This window comes from Chiloscyllium plagiosum, unplaced genomic scaffold (genome assembly GCF_037043375.1).
Source record: "Chiloscyllium plagiosum isolate Xiang-an unplaced genomic scaffold, Cpla_swu_hap1 HiC_scaffold_53X, whole genome shotgun sequence".
NCBI lineage: Eukaryota > Metazoa > Chordata > Chondrichthyes > Orectolobiformes > Hemiscylliidae > Chiloscyllium > Chiloscyllium plagiosum.
This window is the reverse complement of record NW_028270191.1, coordinates 19315399-19336938: the sequence shown is the minus strand read 5'-3', so window position 1 is coordinate 19336938 and position 21540 is coordinate 19315399. Positions and strand designations below refer to the sequence as shown.

The following is a 21540-nucleotide window of genomic DNA, read 5'->3' as shown; positions in this document are numbered from 1 at the left end:
TTTCTACTTATCTTTGTCATCAGCAAATTTAGCAACCATGCCTTCCACCTTTTCTTCCATCATTTATGCAAGTTGTAAGGAGTTGAGACCCCCACACTGATCCCTGTACCATATGATTTGTTGCACCTTACCAACCAGAAAATTACTCACTTAATATCTTCTGTTAGCTTGCCAATCTTCTCTTCATGCCGACATGGTAACCCCTACACCAAGAGCCTTTTTCTCTACAATAATCTTTGACATGCTTTTGAGAAATCCAAGCATAATACATCAACCAATTTCTCCTATTTCCACAGCATTTGGTACTTCCTCAACAACTGCAAAAATTTGGTTCAACGTGATTTCCATTTCACAAAACTATATTGACTATACCTGATTACCTCAAACTTGTCCAAGTGTTCCTGCTATAACATCTTTAATTATACTTTCTCACATTTTCCCTGTGCGAGATGTTAAGATAATAGGCCTATAGTTTTTGCTTTCTGTCTCCCTTTGTGAATAAAGGAGTTAAATTGCTAATTTTTTAATCTAATGGAACCTTCCTTGAATCTAGGGAATCTTGGAAAATGGGGACCGAGGCATCTACTCGCTCTTGGGGCCCGTTTTGTAGGATCATAACAGATTTGGCCTTGAAAGCAAATTTATCGACATGGATCTAATTCAATTAGGAGGACATACAGCTATGCCCGTTGGACTAAATCTAACTTTGTAGCTGTCCACAATCTCTTGAGATAAGACACAGCATTTTTATGTCCACTGCACCTGATTGAGGACAAAATGTGGGCTGCTGTGCCACGGAGAGGTGGTAATCTGCCCTGTCTCAACAGCAAAATTTATGACTGATTTATTGCTCCACAGACTGGCACATCCCATTTGATGACATTTCCACTAATTATAGTAACTGCAGTACACATTACAGTCATGACTTTTGAGTTGCTCGTAGAAGATGTACTGGAATATGTATAATAGCAAAAGTTGACAGCATGGGTGCTATTCCAGGATAGCTTCTAACTTGTAAGCAATGTCAGAATTGCCAACGGTGCTATGAGCTAGTCTCTTTTGAAAAAGAAAGATGAGGGCAGAGTATATTGGTGGATAAGCACTACTGCTGTTAGGCGGTAGTGTGGGGAGAAGAAAAAAAGAAAAAAAAAGTACATTGGTGGAAGGCATTTTGCAGGAGGGGACGTGTTCAAATTGTAAGAGTGAAGTGACCTGGCAGACCATTAGAGGCCTGGACCAATATTTTGTGTGATTAGCTCGAACTGTGGTTGGTATAAACTAAAAGGAAAAGCTTGGGAGTAATCTGCCTTTGCAAGGGAAATCAAACCTAAGCTGAAGAGAAGGTAGAAGAGTTTTTTTAAAAAAGAGACCGGTTGAAACAGCAGGATTTGAGCAAAAGAATTTAGGACATGGAAAGGAGGTAAAATTGCAGATTCAAGGAATTCATTTTTCTAAATGTGATATGACTCCAGTTTGTCCTGGTTTTAGGTCATGAAATAGATCAAGTTAGTTTAAGTGTAGGCAGGTTTTAGAAAATGTGGTAAATTCCTGATGAAGGGCTTATGCCCGAAATGGCTCTCCTGCTCCTTGGATGCTGTTTGACCAGCTGTGCTTTTCCAGTACTGCACTTCTGGACTCTGATCTCCAGCATCTGCAGTCCTCACTTTCTCCTATGTTTAGAAAACAATAACTGCAATATTACTTAATGTAAGAAAAACCAAGGAAAGATATTCTTGACTGGAAAATAGCAAATTATAATATGATGAATATGTAAATTTATCCGTGATCAAGTGGAAGGGAAAGAAACCTGGATTACCAGTGAGGATTTTTTTGAAGTGAGTATTTGGAAAAGCACACACTAAGAACATGAATGTAGAACGCTACAGGTGCTGTATGTTTGAAATAAAAAGAAATACGGGAAATAATCAGGTCAGACAGTGTCTGTGGAGACGAATGCTTCAGATTGGTGGTAAGAAAACAAGGGAGGCTTCTGATTCCGTTGGCATTTCGTCCAAAAGTCAATTTTATCACATGTTACTAAGCACATGGGGGGAAAAAAAGAGTTAACTTGGGCCAGTCAGCATAGATTTCTAAAATGCAACTTAGCCTTGACAGAAATAAAAATTAAAAAAAGTTGAAAAAGCTCAAGTCTGGTAGCATCTGTAGAGAAACAGTTAACATTTCAGGCTGGATGTTCTTTCAGCAAATGCTACCAGGCTAGTTTAGTTTTTCCAGGACAATTCTTATTTCCCATCCCCAGCATCTACAATACTTTTTATAGTATTCTCTGAATACGTCTAAGGATAAAGAAAATTGTGGTTTCGTGGCATTCAAAAACATGCTCGTGCTGCTCCTTCGCTCGCGCACGCGCTCGCTGTTACTCGGGCGGGCACGCTCTCTCTCTCCCCCGCCCCCCGGCGCGGGCTCGCTGTCGCCCTCTCGACCTCGCCCCTCATCGTGTCTCGCTGTCGCTCGCGCGCGCCCTTGCCTCCGCGCGCTCTCGCTCTCCGCACCGCCTACTCGCGCACGCTCGCCCCCGCGCGCAGTTTTAGGCTTCCCGTATGAAGAGTATATAGAAGCAATAAGAGAGAGTGCAGTATAAATTTACTGGCTTGATTTTAAGTTTCTTACATGAAAAGTAGCACTCGTGATATTGTCAGTTTAATTGGTGAACTGCAAGGCTAATTTTGGATCAGTTGTAATATGATTTTACATTAAGGCAGGATGGTATTTCTTCTGCAATCGCTTTCCACTTTTGTCTAATAGTTTTATTTGTTGCTATGAGTCAGAGCGAAATATCGTCTCCAATCATACATATACTTGGGGTTGCAAGCAGATCTCATGCAATTTAGACTATTTTGACAGACACTACAGTCCATTAAGGCAATGTCTGGTGGTTGAGATGAACGATCCTACAAAGAGTAAGGAATCCTCTGATACCTTAGCAGCATTCCTCCCTTAATCAGCACCACTTAAAGCAGAATAACAATTTATTTGTGTTGATTGGTGCAAAATAGTTCTGTCATTTCTCATAGACATTCTTAGTTTATTTTACTTGAAAATGTTTGGGAGGTTTGAGAGACTTGACAAAGCACAGTGTAACTACAAGTTATTTTGCCAGAAAGAACACCATGTGGCTAGTTAAATGCCATTTTCTCCGGTTTATAGTTGCTTTCTGTTTATTTCTCAATTTTCAAATTATGCACATGCAAGGCTATTATTTGTAGCAAAAACAAGTTACTGGGGGCACTCAGCTGGTCTGGCAGCATCTGTGGGAAGAAAGCAGATAACATTTAAGGTCCAGTGATATTCAATGTTCAACTCCCTGGCGAGGCAGCACCTTTTGATAGACTGATGCTATACCACAGTTGGTATTCTGGCCCTTTTGCAGGGGCTACCCTTATCCTAAATCGCTTGCACTGTGGTAACCTTCTGGAGAGTGGATGAGTGCAATGAGGAAGATGGATTGTTTGTCTGATAGGGCCGCCTTTATTTTTTACGTGACTTCCAAGCCCTCAGGCAAAATTATATTTGGTGATGGGAGGGAAGTTAGTTTTTTAAAAAATTTGGCTTCATATTTAAATTAATTGAAGTTGTGCAAGCCCTAGTGTTTTATGGAATTAAGAGGTAGCCTGCAGCATCACCTATCTACAATATTATAACAGCATTTTCACATGATTGTTCAGAATGTCGTTTCCTCAGAACTTATCGAGGTAGGCTATGCTCCTATGAGCTGTGAAGGATGAGCATTTTTTAATGGTGATCTAACCAGGGAGGTAACATGTCTTGATCTTGACCACTATTTTCCCCTGTCTGTCTCTGTGCTATGGCTGGTTTCCTTTTTAAAAGACTCATTTTGCATGTAAACCTTAATAGCAGTATTTAATCTCCATTTTAGGGCAATTATATGTATTTTCATTTTTGACCAAAGTCCTTAACTTGGTAGGAAATTGACTGGTCACTACCATGTCATATGGATGTCTTGAAGCATCTTTAAACTTGATGTATTATACAGTTTGAAACAATTTTGACTACTAAAATTGGTTGATTTTTGTCAGAATTAATATCCAGAGTGAGAATTCTGTTGTTGAGCCTTTTTTTGAAAGGGTCTATTATCTTGAAAGGCTTTTCAACCATAAAAAACAACCAAATATACCAATTTCAAATCTGCTTTTCACCTGAGTAAGTTGAAACTCCAGGCCAGAGTTCAACAATATTATACTTTCATGGTACTTGATTCTCCCCTCCACCCCCAGCCCTCTCCTCTTGTGGTAGGTATTCCTTTTGAGATCTTGCAAATTGTGCAAAACACCAAGTTTCACAACACAACATCTACAATTTTGTACCTGTTTTTAAGGATTGTTTCTCATTTGAAATGCTCAGTTTTGTAATCAGAGTTCTAAAATGCAGCATTTTGAACAGTTTTACCAGATTCTTTTTCTTTGTAGATTTGGATAAATTTGCAGCTGATGATATCATGGACCCTATTGCCAAGGCAAAAATGGTGGCTTTGAAGGGAATTAAAAAAGTCATGGCACAAGGAAACATCACTGTAGCACCAGGGATGAATAGGTAGATTTTACTGTCATTTGTTTTTATTGATTTCATGCAGAATGATTTGTATTTGTCAAAAAAAACCTTTGGCAAAAGTAATAAGGACAAATGAAAATATCCACGACCCAACATGGGAATTGAGTTGGTGAAAATCAGGTTTAAACTTGAAAACATTTTGCATTTTTAATTTTAAAATTTACAATTGTAGCAAATGAAAAGTCGCTTGATAGATGTTCATGATTAATGTTTTTTAAAACGAATTTTTAGGCAGCAGGTTTCATTGTTGGCACAGAGGTTGGCTGGGGCTCCAGGAACAAACGAGACGCAGACAAAATTGACACCTGGAAACAGTCAGGTACTTTAAACTCTTTAAAACTGAAGTAAGGTGATATCTCACGTGTTTACAAAGAATAAGTATTCTGGAATGTTATTTCTGGAGCAGCACTGACCTCTGAGCCTTGGAACTGTTTAAAAGGGCTTGAGGGTCTTATTGTTATGCTTTCGGTAAGTTCTACTGACCGAGACCATTCCTTTCATTGGCAGTTCCATCCCACCCAGAGTATAGCAGTTCAGCCTTCCCCAACCCATCTGTCATCAGTTCACAAAACATCTTCAAATTACTCAAGTTCTTCCAACAACAGATGTTTAAGCTGCTGTTTCTCTTCCATATATTTTCTAACTGTATGCCACATGCAGTTTGAAGAGCCACAACTAACAGCTCATGATAAAACATTGTTGAGGAAGGACCTTTGACAGTGACAATTCAGGATGAAGGTGAACAAAGGGAAGAAAATAAAGCACGGGGTTTGGAAGAGGTGGGCAATGGTACAAGCGAGAGCAACAGTAGCAGGTGAGAAAAGAGGCAGGTTTAGAGGCCAAAAGGGTGGGAAAGCTGTGGTTTGGGGAAAGAAAGACTGGAGTGATACATCAGACTGAAAAATATTTTGCTGCAGAGCTTCCAGGGGTTTCATTCAGCTAGTGGAGTGTTTCCAGCAGCAGCAGCCTCTTGTAGGATATGCAAGAGTTCTTCATGGTATTGTCTCCCCTCCTGAACTTCTGTCATCATTTAAAAGCATTTTTACAACCTATGCAACTGTTTTCTTTGTGGGCTGCTTGGAATGATTAATGCCCTGACTGAATTAAAATGTCTTGCCTTGCCAAGATCTGGTTTAGTGTGTGTAGTTTACCAAGTGGCCCTGGTCAATTTTCAACATCCATTTTTCTGCATTGGTGCTCCAACTTTCCGTTTCCTCAGTAAGTGCTCTCACAACCAGTTCTGTTCCAGCGTACATACCTCCAGACCTCCACACGTCAGCCTACTGGAATGGTTCCATTTCCCAATTCAGGTCTTTGCTTGCTCTCCTAAACTATCTACTCCATTGTCCACTGTTTTCCTCACCCAGGTCACCCAGCTTCATTGTGGTTTCACAGAAGGAGGCATTTTAGTCTGTTGTGTCTGTGTCATCTCCCTTCTTGAACTTTCCCATTCTTCAGACTCTCCCCTTTTGACTGCAATCATCATTTGTCATTCCTTGAATTGCCTCATGCCCCAGGACACTCGCACTTCCAGTCAGAATCACATAGATTCCAAGACTTCATTCTCTTGACCTTTAAATCCTTATTTCTTTGAAGGCTCAGTCATTGTTATGCTTGCTATTAGACCACAGTTCACCTGTTCCCTTTCATTATCCATTCTCAGTATCTATATTCCTTCATACTGAAGTGCATGTCTGTCTACCCCCTTGCCTGCCCCTCTCCTCTGCATTCTCTCTCAACAACCCGTCATCCAGTACCTCTTCCACAACGTCTCTTCATCCCCAGTCCAAACTTCAAATGTTACTTTGCATATTCCGACGTCCCCTGACCTTTTTCTATTTAAAAGGGAAAAAAGTGGTTTTAGTGGATGTCGAATATGTCTATTTAAAACAAATTCAGGACTTTGACAAGAAATTATTGATAGGACAGTCAAAAAGCAGCATGACATTTTTTAAAAATCAGTATAGTCAGTCACAGAGAGAAAGGGAAGGAAGGTGAAGGTAGTGCTAAGCAAAGAGAATGAAAGAACTGCATAGAGCAAATCCTTGACATACTATAGCAAGGTTTTATTGATTTGATTTCTGCGTAACAAGAAAATTTGCTGATTCAGTTTGTGGATGTACCTACTAGAGAAGGCGCAAAACTTGACCTACTCTTGAGAAATAAGGCAGGTGACTGAGTTGTCAGTGCGGGGAGCACTTTGGGGCCAGCGACCATCATTCTATTAGTTTTAAAATAGTGATGGAAAAGGATAGACCAGATCTAAAAGTTGAAGTTCTAAATTGGAGAAAGGGCAATTTTGGCGGTATTAGGCAAGAACTTCCAAAGACTGATTGGGGGCTGATGTTCGCAGGTAAAGGGACGGCTGGAAAATGGGAAGCCTTCAGCAATGAGATAACGCGAGTGCAGAGACAGTATGTTCCTGATAGGACGAAAGGAAAGTGTGATAGGTTTAGAGAATGCTGGATGACTGAAGAAATTGAGGGTTTGGTTAAGAAAAAGAAAGAAGCATACATCAGGTATAGACAGGATAGATCAAGTGAATCCTTAGAAGAGTATAAAGGCAGTAGGAGTATACTTAAGAAGGAAATCAGGAAGGAAAAAAGGGGACATGAGCGAGCTTTGGCAAGTAGAGTTAAGGAGAATCCAAAGGGTTTTTTACAAATACATTAAGGACAAAGGGTAACTAGGGAGAAAATAGGGCTCGTCAAAGATCAGCAAGGTGGCCTTTGTATGGAGCTGCAGGAGATGGGGGCGATACTAAACAAGCATTTTGTATCCGTATTTACTGTGGAAAAGGATATGGCAGATATAGAATGTAGGGAAATAGATGGTGACATCTTGAAAAATGTCCATATTACAGAGGAGGAAGTGCTGAATGTCTTGAAATGCATGAAAATGGATAAATCCCCAGGACCTGATCAGAATTCTGTGGGAAGCTAGGGAAGAGATTGCTGGGCCTCTTGCTGAGATATTTGTATCATCGATAGTCACAGGTGAGGTACTGGAAGACTGGAGGTTGACTAACGTGGTGTCAATATTTAAGAAAGGTGGTGAGGACAAGCCAGGCAACTATAGACCGGTGAGCCTGACGTCGGTGCTAGGCAAGTTGTTGGAGGGAATCCAGAGTGACAGGATGTATGTGTATTTGGAAAGGCAAGGACTGATTAGGGATAGTCAACATGGCTTTGTGCATGGGAAATCATGTGTCACGAATTTGAGTTTTTTGAAGAAGTAACAAAGAGGATTGATGAGGACAGAGCGGTAGATGTGATCTGTATGGACTTCAGTAAGGCGTTCGACAAGGTTCCCCATGGGAGACTGGTTAGCAAGGTTCGATCTTATGGAATACAGGGAGAACTAGCCATGTGGATACAGTGGAGAATTGTTTTTCAGATTGGAGGCCTGTGACCAGTGGAGTGCCACAAGGATCGGTGCTGGGTCCACCACTATTTGTCATTTTTATAAATGATTTGGTTGTGAACATAAGAGGTATAGCTAGTAACTTTGCAGATGACGCCAAAATTGGAGGTGTAGTGGACAGCGAAGAAGGTTTCCTCAGATTACAACAGGATCTTGACCAGATGGGCCAATGGGCTGAGAAGTGGCAGATGGATTTTAATTTAGATCAATGTGAGGTGCTGCATTTTGGGAAAGCAAATCTTAGCAGGACTGATACACTGAATGGTCAGGTCCCAGGGAGTGTTGCTGAACGAAGAGACCTTGGAGTACAGGTTCATAGCTCCTTGAAAGTAGAGTCGCGGGTAGTTAGGATAGTGAAGAAGGTGCTTGGTATGCTTTTCTTTATTGGTCAGAGTATTGAGTACAGGAGTTGGGAGGTCATGTTGCGGCTGTACAGGACATTGGTTAGGCCACTTTTGGAATATTGCATGCGATTTTGGTCTCCTTCCTATCGGAAAGATGTTGTGAAACTTGAAAGGGTTCAGAAACGATTTACAAGGATGTTGCCAGGGTTGGAGGATTTGAGCTATAGCGAGGGGTTGAATAGGTTGGGGCTGTTTCCCCTGGACCGTCGGAGGCTGAGAGGTGACCTTATAGAGGTTTGTAAAATCATGAGGGGCATGGATAGGATAAATGGACAAGGTCTTTTCCCCAGAGTAGGGGAGTCCAAAACTAGAGGGCCTAGGTTTAGGGTGAGAGGGGAAAAATTTAAAAGGGACCTAAGGGGCAACATTTTCATGCAGAGGGTGGTGCGTGTATGGAATGAGCTGCCAGAGGAAGTGGTGGAGGCTAGTACAATTGCAACATTTAAAAGGTATCTGAGTGGGTATATGAATAGGAAGGGTTTGGAGGGATATGGGTTGGGTGCTGGCGAATGGGAATAGATTAGTTTGGGATACCTGGTCGTCATGGACAAGTTGGACCAAAGGGTCTGTTTGTGTGCTGTACATCTCTATGACTGTATATGCTTGCTTGTGAACTTTTCACATCAGTCTGAATTCATTAGTGATTGTAATGTTTTCCATTTGCCAGCAGGAGGCTAATAGTGACCAAATGCAGGCTCGGCCAAATCCACCAACCTTTGTCCAAGGGTTTATCAGTAAGTCTTCAGCTTCTTTATTTGTGAACTGACTGTGATAATTGCAGGTTTTGTTGTTCAGACTTTTAAAATCTGGATTTAATGTCAATACAATACTGTATGAATAAGAATTTTCATTTGGAAACTGATAGCTTTGCAAGAAGCGTCGGAGCCCCATATTTAAGGACCTGATCCTCAGCGGTTAGCATTGCTGCCTCACTGTACCAGGGACCCGGGTTCAATTTCAGCCTCGGGCGACTGTGTGTGGAGTTTGCACATCCTCCCCGTGTCTGCGTAGGTTTCCTCGGAGTGCTCCGGTTTCCTGTCACAGTCCAAAGGTGTGCAGGTTAGGTAAATTGGCCATGCTAAATTGCCCATAGTGTTTGGGGATGTGACCCCAAATTTAAGAGTAGTAGGGTAGGGGAATGGGTCTAGGTGGGTTACTGTTCAGAGGGTCAGTGTGGACTTGTTGGGCTGAATGGCTTTTTTCCACACTGTAGGGATTCTGTGATTCTATAATACACCATATATTTTTGACTCAGTTGCAGTTTTTCTACTTTGTTTATTGCTTTAAGCCTGTTATAACTATTGCACATTCTTCTAACTTTTTCCACAAGTTAAAGTTTCATTTGTTAAAAACCTGTGCCTTAACTTTGGCTAGTTTCAAAAACGTGCTACTTTAAGTTTTTCTGGCCTTCTCTGTACTAAATTATTATTCTTTTAAATATACGTTACAACTACACAGCAATTCTTGTAATTGTTGCAATTGTGGAAGCTGAATCCTTTTGACTTAACTCGAAAGGGTTCTAAACACCTTCTCTCAACCTTATTTTACTGAATGCCATTTGAACACAAATGTGTTTCTTCAACAGTTGTAGATTTTTAACTGACAGCCAGATCAAAACTAATGCTTGTCATCAACGTAGTTGGATTGCTTTTGTTTTTTGAGACTGAAGTCCAAATGTCAGTTTGAGCCATCTTTGCAGCATTGAGAGTTTAGACTGGAATCAAGGACTTTAAGTGATGTTACTTTTTAAAATTGTATTGTGACTATATCTGCCATACGAGAGAAAAAAAACTCTTTGCTGTAGGTTTCTTCCCAGCATCTATATAAGTTGCGAACTGTCCTTTTATATAAAAGTCAATGAAGTTAAATCTTTTTAGAGCTTTTATTCATAGGTGTGTTCAGTAGTAACCCCAAGCTGAGAAGTTCTGCACACTATCAGTTGAGCTAATTGGTAATTCATTGGCAAGTGTTTGCTGTTGATTTCATGGCATGGGTCTTTGGTCCTTGCCCAAAGATTGCTAATCATTTCAGCATGGGAGTTTGTTCGATTTTATGGTATGCTTACTCTGCAAATTCAGCAAATTTTCGGACAAAGCTGAAATTTGTTTGCCAAATTGGCTATGACTTATTACCATTGCTGTCTTTTGTTCAGTGAGTTATTTGTTCAGTGCTGGGATAAATGTAATCTTAGTTTGATTTCCCTTTTGGGCTGTCGACATGCAACCTGATTACATTTTCTTTTGATTATGGTAATAACGCTTAGACTGTGAAAGTTAAATCTATGTAAATAGCCAAGAAAATTCCCTACTCCATTTTCATCTGGATTAAATATGCAGTAGTGTGCTTTACTAAATTTTAATTCTACCAGGTGGCACAGTGAATAGGCAAACTGCCTTGCTTTTCTGGGTTCGTATCCAGTCCAAAATTATGGGATTAATCCCTCCACTCTGCTATCATCAAGAGTCTGATGAAATTTCAATCAAGTAAAAGTCTAATACCAGCATGTAAAAATTGCTGTTCATTATAAATAGCCTTCTGGTTCACTAATGTCCTTTAAGGAAGGAAATATGCCACCCTTATTTGGTCTGGCTGACATGAGATTCCAGGCACACAGCAGGGTGGATGACTCACAGTCACCTTCTGAAATGGGTCTAGCAAGCCACTTATTTCAAGAGCAATCAGGGCTGGGCAATACATGCTGGCCCAACCAATAATGTCCATATCCAAAGGGAAACTGCATTAGAAAAATGATTAATTTACATGGTTAAATGCCCAAGAGGTGTGAGTTTTATCGAGACCATGTGTTTGACATCCTGGTTCTAGGATTTATTCACAAAATTACAAAAGGACCATTTATTTTGAAGTGCGAAGAGGAAAATAATTGCAGAAACGTTGTTCCATTTTTCATGTCAATCTCATTTATATGTTGATGCATAGCACATTAAAAATAATTTACATTTTAACAGCATTTTGACACTCTTAAATTAAGCAGCCAAGTAGATGTTTGCGTGTTTCAACCTCCACTGTGACTTCTGGTTTATTTTTTTTTTGAAAAGTTATGAACAAATTTTCAACTTTTGTAAATGTGTAAAGAACTAAACCTCTGTCTTGTAGAATTACTTTCAAGACATTGTCATAAAATTGCACTCTAGATAATTTTAGTCTTTTGGATAAATCAATTGAATTATTTGCCAGTTTGTGTTTGGTTCTTGTATTGTAGATGAGGCAGAGCACCGTCAATATGAAGAATGGCTGCTCCATACACAGCAGCTGCTTCAAATGCAGCTGAAGTTTTTAGAAGAACAAATTGGCGTCCATAGGAAGTCCAGGAAAGCATTATGTGCCAAGCAACGAACTGCTAAGAAGGCAGGGCGTGAGTTCCCCGAAGCAGATGCAGAAAAACTTAAACGGGTGACAGAGCAACAAAGTAAAATCCAGAAACAACTTGATCAGGTAGGAATTGCAGAATAAATCTTGAATTTCAAAACCGAAGCTTGTTGGGTTTTGACTAATGAAGCCACTCCTCACCTTGATTTTTAAAATAATCTTGGGCAGCAGTGCCACGAGCATGGTAATATATTACAAATAGGATTCTGGACTTAGCCATCCAATTATCCCTGTTGTGCCTAATAATACAGCTCTATGCATTTGTTTGCATGTATGTTTGGAAGCCAGGAACTTGCCTCTTAACTTTAAGGTGTTTCAAAAATATTCTTTCCAAGAAATGAAACAACCTCCAGCTTTCTGAAGGAATGTTGTCTGGGTTTCCTTTTTACTTTCAGTTTAACCTTTACTGATGAATTCTGCATACCTCCTGGTTGCAATTCTGAATATATTAAAAACTTATTTTTCCAACTTATTGGACTGCTAAAACAATTTTGGCTGCACAAAAAGAAAGTCCCTGTTTCTAAAACTGCCTTCCTGATGAAACAAATTGACTAAACTTGGTTTCGAATGAGTCGTGTCAATGTTGTGTTCTGGTCACATGGCTTGTTATGAAATTGTGCTGGCTAATTAAGTTTCATGATGTTTAGTTCGAAGTTTCATATTTTGTTTCAGGTCCGTAAACAACAAAAGGAGCATACAAATCTGATGACAGAATATCGGAATAAACAGCAACAGAAATGCTCTTTATCTCCTTCGGGGATGATGCCAACAACCTCATCACAGAATCCGAGAGTAATGCCCAAACTTTCAACACCCATGTTATCAGCAGCATTAGCCCAGCAAGGAGGCGCAATCCTTGGATCTCCAGCAATAGCTCAACAACCAAGTACACTAATAGGGCACACAGGAAATCTAAGAGTGCCACAAATTGGGGCTACAGTACCACTGCAGCAGGGCCCAGCATTCTTAACGTCAGCTGTGACCCAGCAACCAGAATATCCCCCTTCCTCAGGAACTGTATCTTCTGCTCCTTCAACCAGTTTTTTTTCTGGAAATTCTGCTGCTCAAACGCTTACAAATGAAAGCAGACTCCTGCAGGAGAGACAGCTTCAACTGCAACAAAGAATGCAACTTATTCAACAGCAAGGACTTGTTGGGCCATCTCAGCAGCAAAGCATCATGGGGAAGTTACAGCAGCAAGGTATCATTGGGCAGCTTCAGCCAACAACGCAACAAAGTATTGTGGGTAATAAACCAACACAGCAGGGTATCATGGGTCAACAGCAGCAAGCCTTCATTGGCCAACAGCAAGGGATTGTTGTCCAGTCACAACATCAACCTGCTCAGCAGCAGCAAGTTCTTGCAGGGCAGCAGCTACCACAACAGCACAATAACATTGGTCAAACACAGCAACAGTCAGCAACACAGCACCAACAGAATCTGGCACCTCAACAGCAGCATTTGAGATTGCTGAGTCAACAGCAAGGCCTCCTTGTGCATCAGCAACCCCACCAACAGGGTCTTGCAAGTCATCCAAAACCTCAACGACCCCAGCAAGGTCTTATGGCTCAGCAGTTGACGCATCAGCAAGGTCTTGCAGTTCAACAACAAGTGCTCACTTCCCAGCAGCAGCAACAGAATCTGGTTTTACAGCAGCAGACATCCAATGCTCCTTTGCAACAGCAAGGGCTCATAGGGCATCAACAAGGAGTTGTATCCCAGAATCAGCAATTGGGAACAATACCACTACAGCAGCATCACCTTCAGGCTGTATCAGGACAACTCCATCCACAAAGTGTTATAAGACCAAACAATATCCTGAGACTTTCCACATCCTTCCAACAGCAAAGCACAATGGGGCATCAAGCTCGAATGCAGGGTATAATGAGGCAGCAATCTCAGGATGTTTTAGGCCAACATCTTGCAACACAAGGCATAATGGGACAGCAGACTCCTCTGCAAGTCATCAGGCACCAATTGCCAGGCATGATAGGGCAGGGCATGAGGCAACAGCATCCACCCCAGGTCTCAGTGGAGCAAGGACAGCAGCCTCCAGGAACAATGGGACAGGGACAGCAGCATCAGCCCCAGAGCACAATTGGACAGGGACAGGAAAATCAGCCCCATGCTGTTTTGGGAATCGGACAGCAACCACAGCCTTCTCTCCAGCCGCAGGGAACAATGGGGATGGAGCAGCAGCAGCAACCTCTTCAAACCCAGGGAAGGATGGGGCAGCAGTCACAGCCACTATCCCAGCCCCAAGGTATGGTGGAGCAAGGAGTTGGACAGCAGAACTCAATGGGTCAGCAGCCTCCTCAGGGTCCACTAGGGCAAGGAATGCCACAACAACAGTCATCCCAAGGGACAGTGGGGATGGGACAGCAACAGCAGTCACCCCAGAGTACAGTGGGGCTGGGACAGCAGCAAACGCAGCCTCAGGTCACAATGGGGATGGGAAAGCAGCAGCCCCACCATCAGACTGCAATGGTGGTGGGACAGCAACATGCCCAGCCTCAGGTTGGGGTGGGCATGGGGCAGCAACAAGCCCAGCCTCAGGGCGTGGTGGGCATGGGACAGCAGCAGGCCCATCCTCAGGGCGTGGTGAGAATGGGGCAGCAACAGGCCCAGCCTCAGGGCGCATTGGGGATGGGGCAGCAGCAGGTCCAGCCTCCGGGCACAGTGGGAATGGGACAGCAACAAGCCCAGCCTCAGGGCATGGTGGGAATGGGACAGCAACAGGCCCAGCCTCAGGCCTCAGTGGGAATGGGACAGCAACAGGCCCAGCCTCAGGCCTCGGTGGGAATGGGGCAGCAACAGGCCCAGCCTCAGGCCTCGGTGGGAATGGGGCAGCAACAGGCCCAGCCTCAGGCCTCGGTGGGAATGGGGCAGCAACAGGCCCAGCCTCTCGTCTTGGGAATGGGGCAGCAGCAAGCCCAGCCTCAGGGTGCAGTGGGGATGGGGCAGCAACAGGCCCAGCCTCAGGGTGGGGCGGGGATGGGACAGCAACAGGCCCAGTCTCAGGGCGGGCTGGACATGGGACAACAACAGGCCCAGCCTCACAGCACATTGGGGATGGGACAGCAACAGGCCCAGTCTCACAGCACATTGGGGATGGGACAGCAACAGGCCCAGTCTCACAGCACATTGGGGATGGGACAGCAACAGGCCCAGCCTCAGGGCGCGGTGGGGATGGGACAGCAACAGGCCCAGCCTCAGGGCGCGGTGGGGATGGGACAGCAACCGGCCCAGCCTCAGGGCGCGGTGGGGATGGGACAGCAACCGGCCCAGCCTCAGGGCGCGGTGGGGATGGGACAGCAGCAGGCCCAGCCTCAAGGCGCGGTGGGGATGGGGCAGCAACAGGGTCAGCCTCCAGGCGCTGTTGGGATGGGACAGCAACAGGGTCAGCCTCAGGGCGCGGTGGGGATGGGACAGCAACAGGGTCAGCCTCAGGGCGCGGTGGGGATGGGACAGCAACAGGCCCAGTCTCAGAGCATGGTGGGACTGGGGCAGAAACAGGCCCAGCCTCAGGGTGCAGTGGGAATGGGACAGCAACAGGCCCAGCCTCAGGGTGCAGTGGGAATGGGACAGCAGCAGGCTCAGTCTCAGGGCGCATTGGGAATGGGGCAGCCACAGGCCCGGCCTCTCAGCGCAGTGGGGATGGGACAACAACAGTGTCAGCCTCAGAGCATGGTGGGGACAGGACAGCAAAAGGCGCAGCCTCAGGGCGCAGTGGGAATGGGACAGCAGCAGGCCCAGCCTCCAGGCGGGGTGAGCATGGGACAGCAGCAGGCCCAGCCTCCAGGCGGGGTGAGCATGGGACAGCAGCAGGCCCAGCCTCCAGGCGGGGTGAGCATGGGACAGCAGCAGGCCCAGCCTCCGGGCGGGGTGAGCATGGGACAGCAGCAGGCCCAGCCTCAGGGCGCGGTGGGAATGGGGCAGCAACAGCCCCAGCCTCAGGGCACATTGGAAATGGGGCAGCAACAGGCCCAGCCCCCCAGTACAGTGGGGATGGAACAGCAACAGATGCAGTCTCAGGCCGCAGTGGGAATGGGACGTCAACAGCCCCAGCCTCGTGGCACATTGGGGATGGGACAGCACCAGGCCCAGCCTCTGGGAACACTGGGGATGGAGCAGGTGCAGACCCAGCTTCAGGGCACGGTGGGGATGGGACAGCAACAGGCCCAGTCTCAGGGCACAGTGGGGATGGAGCAGGTGCAGGCCCAGCCTCTGGGCACTGTGGGGATGGGACAGCAGCAGGCCCATTATCAGGGTGCAGTGGGGTTGGAGCAGCAACAAGCCCAATCTCAGGTCACACTCGGAATAGGACACCAACAGCAATCGTCCCAGAATACGGTGGGGCTGGGACAGCCTCCGGGTACGTTGGGGGTGGTGCAGCAGCAGCAGCACTTATCTCAGGATGCACTGGGAATGGGGCAGCAACAGCCTCAGCTTCAAGGCACAGTGGGGATGGAACTGCAGCAGGTTCCGCCTCAGGGCACAGTGGGGATGGGACAGCAGCAGGCCCAGCCTCAGGGTACAATAGGAATGGGACAGCAACAGGTCCAGTCTCAGGGCACGGTGGGAATGGGGCAGCAACAAGCCCAGCCTCCGGGCACGGTGGGGGTGGGACAGCAACAGCAGTCATCCCAGGGCCTAGTGGGTCAACAACGCCAGCCTCCGGGCATGGCAGGCGTTGTTCAGCAGCAGCCCCAGCCTCAGGGCACAATGGGGATGGGACATTCCCAGCTTCGGGGCACAGTGGGGATTGGACAGCAATCTCAGCCTGAGGGTCAGATGGGGCAGGTAAAGCAACAGCCTCGAGGTTTGATTGGGATGAGACAAGGACAGCAGCAACAACTACTGCAGGGCCTGATGGGGCAGTGGCAACTTCAGCCTCAGGCTGGAATTCGGCAGGGGCAACCACAAAGCCTGATAGGGCAAGGGCAGTTGCCACAGAGCTTAATAGGTCAAGAACAGGGACAGCAACAGCCATGTCCACAGAGTATTTTGGTGCAGGGTCAGGGACAGCAACAATTGCAGAATCTGATAGGACAGAGACAGTCACCAAGTACTATGGGGCAAGGACAGCGCATGCAGAGCTTAGTTACAGTTGGCGGGCAACAATCCCTCCAGGCTTCCGGTATGATGGGGCAGGAGAAAGAGCAGGAACAACAACCCACAAGCACAGTGAGGCAAGGGCAACAGCAAGGCAAAATTGTAATGGAACAAGAGCCTTTGCTGCCTTCCCAGTGCATAATGGGGCAGGACCGTAACCAGCCATCAACTCAGAATATGGTGAGGCAGCAACAGCTATCCAAGAATGCAGCAGGACTTGTGCACACTCAGGGTATGATCTATCAGAATTTACAAACACGAGCAGTGACATCAGTGCAGCAACCAACGCAGCAAGGTGTTGCAGGGCAGCCGCGGCTTGTGAGTCAGCATGGTCAATTAATGAGACGTGTGCAACAACAAACTGTAGCAGGTCTACAACAAAACAATGGTCTCAGTTTGCAAGGAGTGGTGCGAGTCACAACATCTCAGCAGCATGGAACTTTGGGAGATCCAAGACATGGGGTACAAAACATCGTAACTTCACAGTCATTGCAACAGCATGCAGGTCTGCGTTCAGTTCATATAACTGGTCAGCAGATTGGTTTAGGCCATTTTCGTCCAGGCATGGTCTATGTTCAGCAGGTTAAAGCAGAACATGGCGGGAAGCCACAAGAGATGGCTCACCTACTTCAAAGCAAGCGCGCAAGGCAGAATGTGGGATCAGGAAGTGAATTAGTGTCTGGCCAGGCTCATTCCAATCATTCGCAAATGTCACGTCCAGAATTAAATCAAACTAATTTGGGAGATGTACCTCCACAAGGTGAAACTATGGAAACAGTAATACAGCTGCAACCAGAATTGCTTAAAGACAATGAGTCTGAAGAAAGTAGTGTTTGCGTGACAGACCCAGTAGCAATTATGCCTCAAAAGGTACCTGATTCAAACTCTGCTACGTCAGCAGTAAAACCACATGGGATTATTGGAAAAGCAAGTTCAGGTACTGAGGTGCAAACCAGTATTAATGTTGAGATCCATGAACAAAGTGACTTGAAGACCGCTTGTGCATTTGACTTCCCAATATCGCCTCAAAGCCATGCAGCAAAAGAGGAATGTGCTGGACTGAGATCAGAATCATCGCTGTTGAATCAATCCAACGGGCAAGAGGAATATGCACAGAAAGTCACAGGAAAGCAAGACAATTGTTCTAAATTACAGGAATGTGTTGCTAAGGACACCAACACAGGGGGTAAAGGTCACACAGTGAAACAGGAAAGCATTGATGCAATTCGCTGTGGATTTCCAGAAGGAACTGTGAAGCGAGAGTCAAATACTGACTGTATCAGTGCTTTGAATGCAGGGGATCATTCTTTTCTTGCTCCAAGGTCTGAGGCTGGACAGCTGCTGCTTCAGAAATTGTTACGCACTAAGAACTTGCAGCTTGTTGCACAGCGCTCTGGAGATGGAACACACTTGACTGTGAAAAGTCACATTGAAAGCAAAGCTGTGATGATTGATCGAAAACTACAAGGTGCAACTACAAATTCAGAGGTTAGTTAAAAGACATGGTTTTCAGCGTTATCTCAATCTTTGTGTAGAAAAGGTCAGACTTTACATGAGTTGTATAATAATATCCATAGGCAAACGCTTGCTTTAAGTTTAATTGCTTAATGGAATTATGCTAGTCCAATGCTGCTTCCCGACTTCTATTTTAAATGTAATTACAAACCCAGAGTTCTTGCTGACTTTAGAACTAATTATACTATTGGGACACAAGAAAAATACTTAAATGCAGATTAATGTGATATTTTCATATTCTTAAGTATTTCGTACAGTTATTTGAAAAATTTTGTGTTCGTACGTCTTATGGAATTATAAGCAGGAGATGGTAGAAACAATTTTTTTTTATTCATTCATGGGATGAGGGCATCGTTGGCTAGGACAAGATTTATTGCCCATCCCTAATTGCCCAGTGGGCAGTTAAGAGTCAAGCACATTGCTGTGGATCTGGAGTCAAATGTAGGCCAGACCAGGTAAGGATGGCAGTTTCCTTCCCTAAAGGACATGAGTTAATCAGATGGGGTTTTTCCAACAACTGACAATGGATTTATGGTCATCATTAGACCCTTAATTCAAGATTTTTTTGTTGAATTCAAATTCCAACATCTGCCATGGCAGGATTCAAACCAGAATCCCCAGAACATGACTTTGGTCTCTGGATTAACAGTCCAGCAATAATACCACTAGGCCATCGCCTTCCCAAATGTGGGATGACCGGCTTGGGTGGAAGTTTAACATTTCAAACCAGATATTGTAAGAAGTCCACATTTAGTGGAGGACGATTCTTGTAACAATTGGAATCTCTTTTACTTAGAGCAAAAGTGTGCAAGCCTGTACATAGCAGTCAATAGAGGGGGTCTGAAGTGGTCACAAAGGCATTTGTGGCATTTTATTTAGTATGCTGACCTACTATGCTAATGCTTGGGATGTGGGGAAACCAGGCAGATGAAAGTGCCTATCTAGTTGAGACTTCAGTGTTCATTACCTGGGAGGAGTGGAATCCATGGGACTTGTGTAAGGAGCTGTAAATGTGGTATTATTTTTAATTAAAGCCATATGCATTCTACAGGTGATTTTTCTTCTCTCCAAACTTCAATTCAATTTAACTTCTAAATGAGATTATGCCTCCCAGGATTCCTGTTGTTTTCTAAGAAATGTTAGCCCAGTAGAATGGTCACATCAATGTTTATAGGCTCTTTGTGGTTTGCCAGGAACAATAAAGCTCCGATTGTGACCACATTGTGTTGATCAATGTTCCTCCAGGATGAATAGCAGTCTAAAGTTCCTCATGCACATATATCACATGCGCATAGCCAAGCAAACAAAAATACTAAAGGGACCATGCTGGTAAATTACATGTGCCAAACCCTTTGAATTTCATTTTTTTTTAACAAGATAAAGGAATTTCAGGAAATTAGCAAGAAAAACTTGGGCCCAAAAACAAAACGGACACAAAAATCAACTGATAGAGGCACCAACTCTCGAAAGAAGAATAAAAAGGATGAAGGAATAAAAACTACTGATGCCCTAATGAAGCAGTTACAACAGGTACCAGTGTGCATTTTGTTTTGAATAAATCGCGACAGAAATTAGAAACTCAGAACTGAGATTATATTGTAGAATCGCGTTCAGGATATTTTCTGATATTTGCATGAAAGGGGGAACAAGGGCAACAGGTCCTTTCCAAAAAAATGACTTGATTCCTGTGTCAGAGAGCAGGCGACTGCAAATCACCTAGAGTGTTAATGAAATGTCATTCTAAATCCAATGATATCAACAGGGAGTGTAAATATTGAAGGCATTAACTTTTGGTTTGGAATAATCGAGTACTGATTTTAGCTCAGAATTCCCAGAAATTGAATGCTTTTATGGCAGTTTTGGAGCAGACCTGACTAGAGTCAGAAGTAAATATAGTTTCTCACCTAGAAAAGCATAAAAGACAGTTCAGAAAAACCTAATGTCAAGGTTTAGCTTTTGAAACTTCCAGACCAAAGAGTGTTTGGTTAGAAATTGGCAGATCTGTAAAAGACTGAGAGTCTAAACTTGCACTTTCATTCATGTAAGAAGACTTCCTAGTTCATAGGACAAAACTAGAGAGAAGCAGTTGGATCAAACTTAAAAAAATTGATGTAGAAGGGTAATTTCTTCAGATTTGGGTCACTGAAATATTATGGTGTTGGGAATAAATGAGCCTTTGAATTTTAAAAAAATGAAAACATTCATGGAATGTGTGCATCACTGGCTGGGCCAACATGTGTTGCCCGTGAGAAGATGGTGGTAAGCTGACCTCTTCAACCCCTGCGATCATTTGGTGTAGGTACACCATCTTACTTTTGGGGAGGGAGCTTCAGGATGACCCAGGAGTATCAATATATTGCAAAGACAGGACGGTGAGTGGCTACTCATGTATCTACTCCCCTTGTCCTTCCAGATGGTACTGGTCTTTGGAAGGAGCCTTGGTGAATTTCTCCAGTGACTCTGTAGATAATACACACTGTTGCCTCTATGCATCAGTGGTGGAGAGAGTGAATGTTAACGGATGTGATGTCAATCAAATAGCAACTTTGTCTTGGATGGTATCAAGCCTGTTGAGTGCTGTTGAAGCTGCACACATCCAGGCAAGTGCAGAGTAGTCTGTCACATTTCTGGCTTATGTCTTGTCGATAGGGTGCAGACATCAGGGAGTCAGGAGGTGAGTTATTCACTGTAGTATTTCTCGTCTTTGATTTATTCTTGTAGCCACAGTATTCACATGGCTCATATAGTTCGGTTTCTAGTCAATAACAATCCCCAGAATTTTGATAATGCAGTTTTCTTCAATGGTAATTCTATTAAATGTCAAGGGGTGAAGGTTAAATTGTCTCTTGTTGGAGGTGGTCATTGCCTGGCACTTGTGTGACTTGAATATCATTTGCCACTTGTCAGCCCAAACCTGGATATTATACTGGTCTTGCTGCATGTGACATGGACTGCTTAAGAATCTGAAGTCTCAAATGGTGCTGACATTGTGCAATCATCAGTGAACATCCCTACTTCTGACCTTAGAATGGAGGGAAGGTCAATAATGAAGCAGCTGAAAATGGTTATGTCAAGGACACTATCCTGAGGAACTCTGGGTATAAAT

The 21540-nt window shown here is 44.2% G+C and overlaps 1 protein-coding gene across 6 annotated transcripts in view; it reads left to right on the top strand.

Annotated features, from left to right (window-relative positions):
- kmt2d (lysine (K)-specific methyltransferase 2D) overlaps nucleotides 1-21540 on the top strand; it is a 244793-nt gene that overhangs the window by 177181 nt on the left and 46072 nt on the right. For all 6 annotated transcript variants that reach the window (XM_087985601.1, XM_043681829.2, XM_087985602.1 and 3 more), the window contains 6 exons: nucleotides 4449-4572; nucleotides 4822-4909; nucleotides 9085-9151; nucleotides 11638-11870; nucleotides 12477-18407; nucleotides 19812-19964. In XM_087985601.1, the coding sequence (XP_087841727.1) occupies nucleotides 4449-4572; nucleotides 4822-4909; nucleotides 9085-9151; nucleotides 11638-11870; nucleotides 12477-18407; nucleotides 19812-19964 (6596 nt within the window). The remainder of the gene's footprint in view (nucleotides 1-4448; nucleotides 4573-4821; nucleotides 4910-9084; nucleotides 9152-11637; nucleotides 11871-12476; nucleotides 18408-19811; nucleotides 19965-21540) is intronic.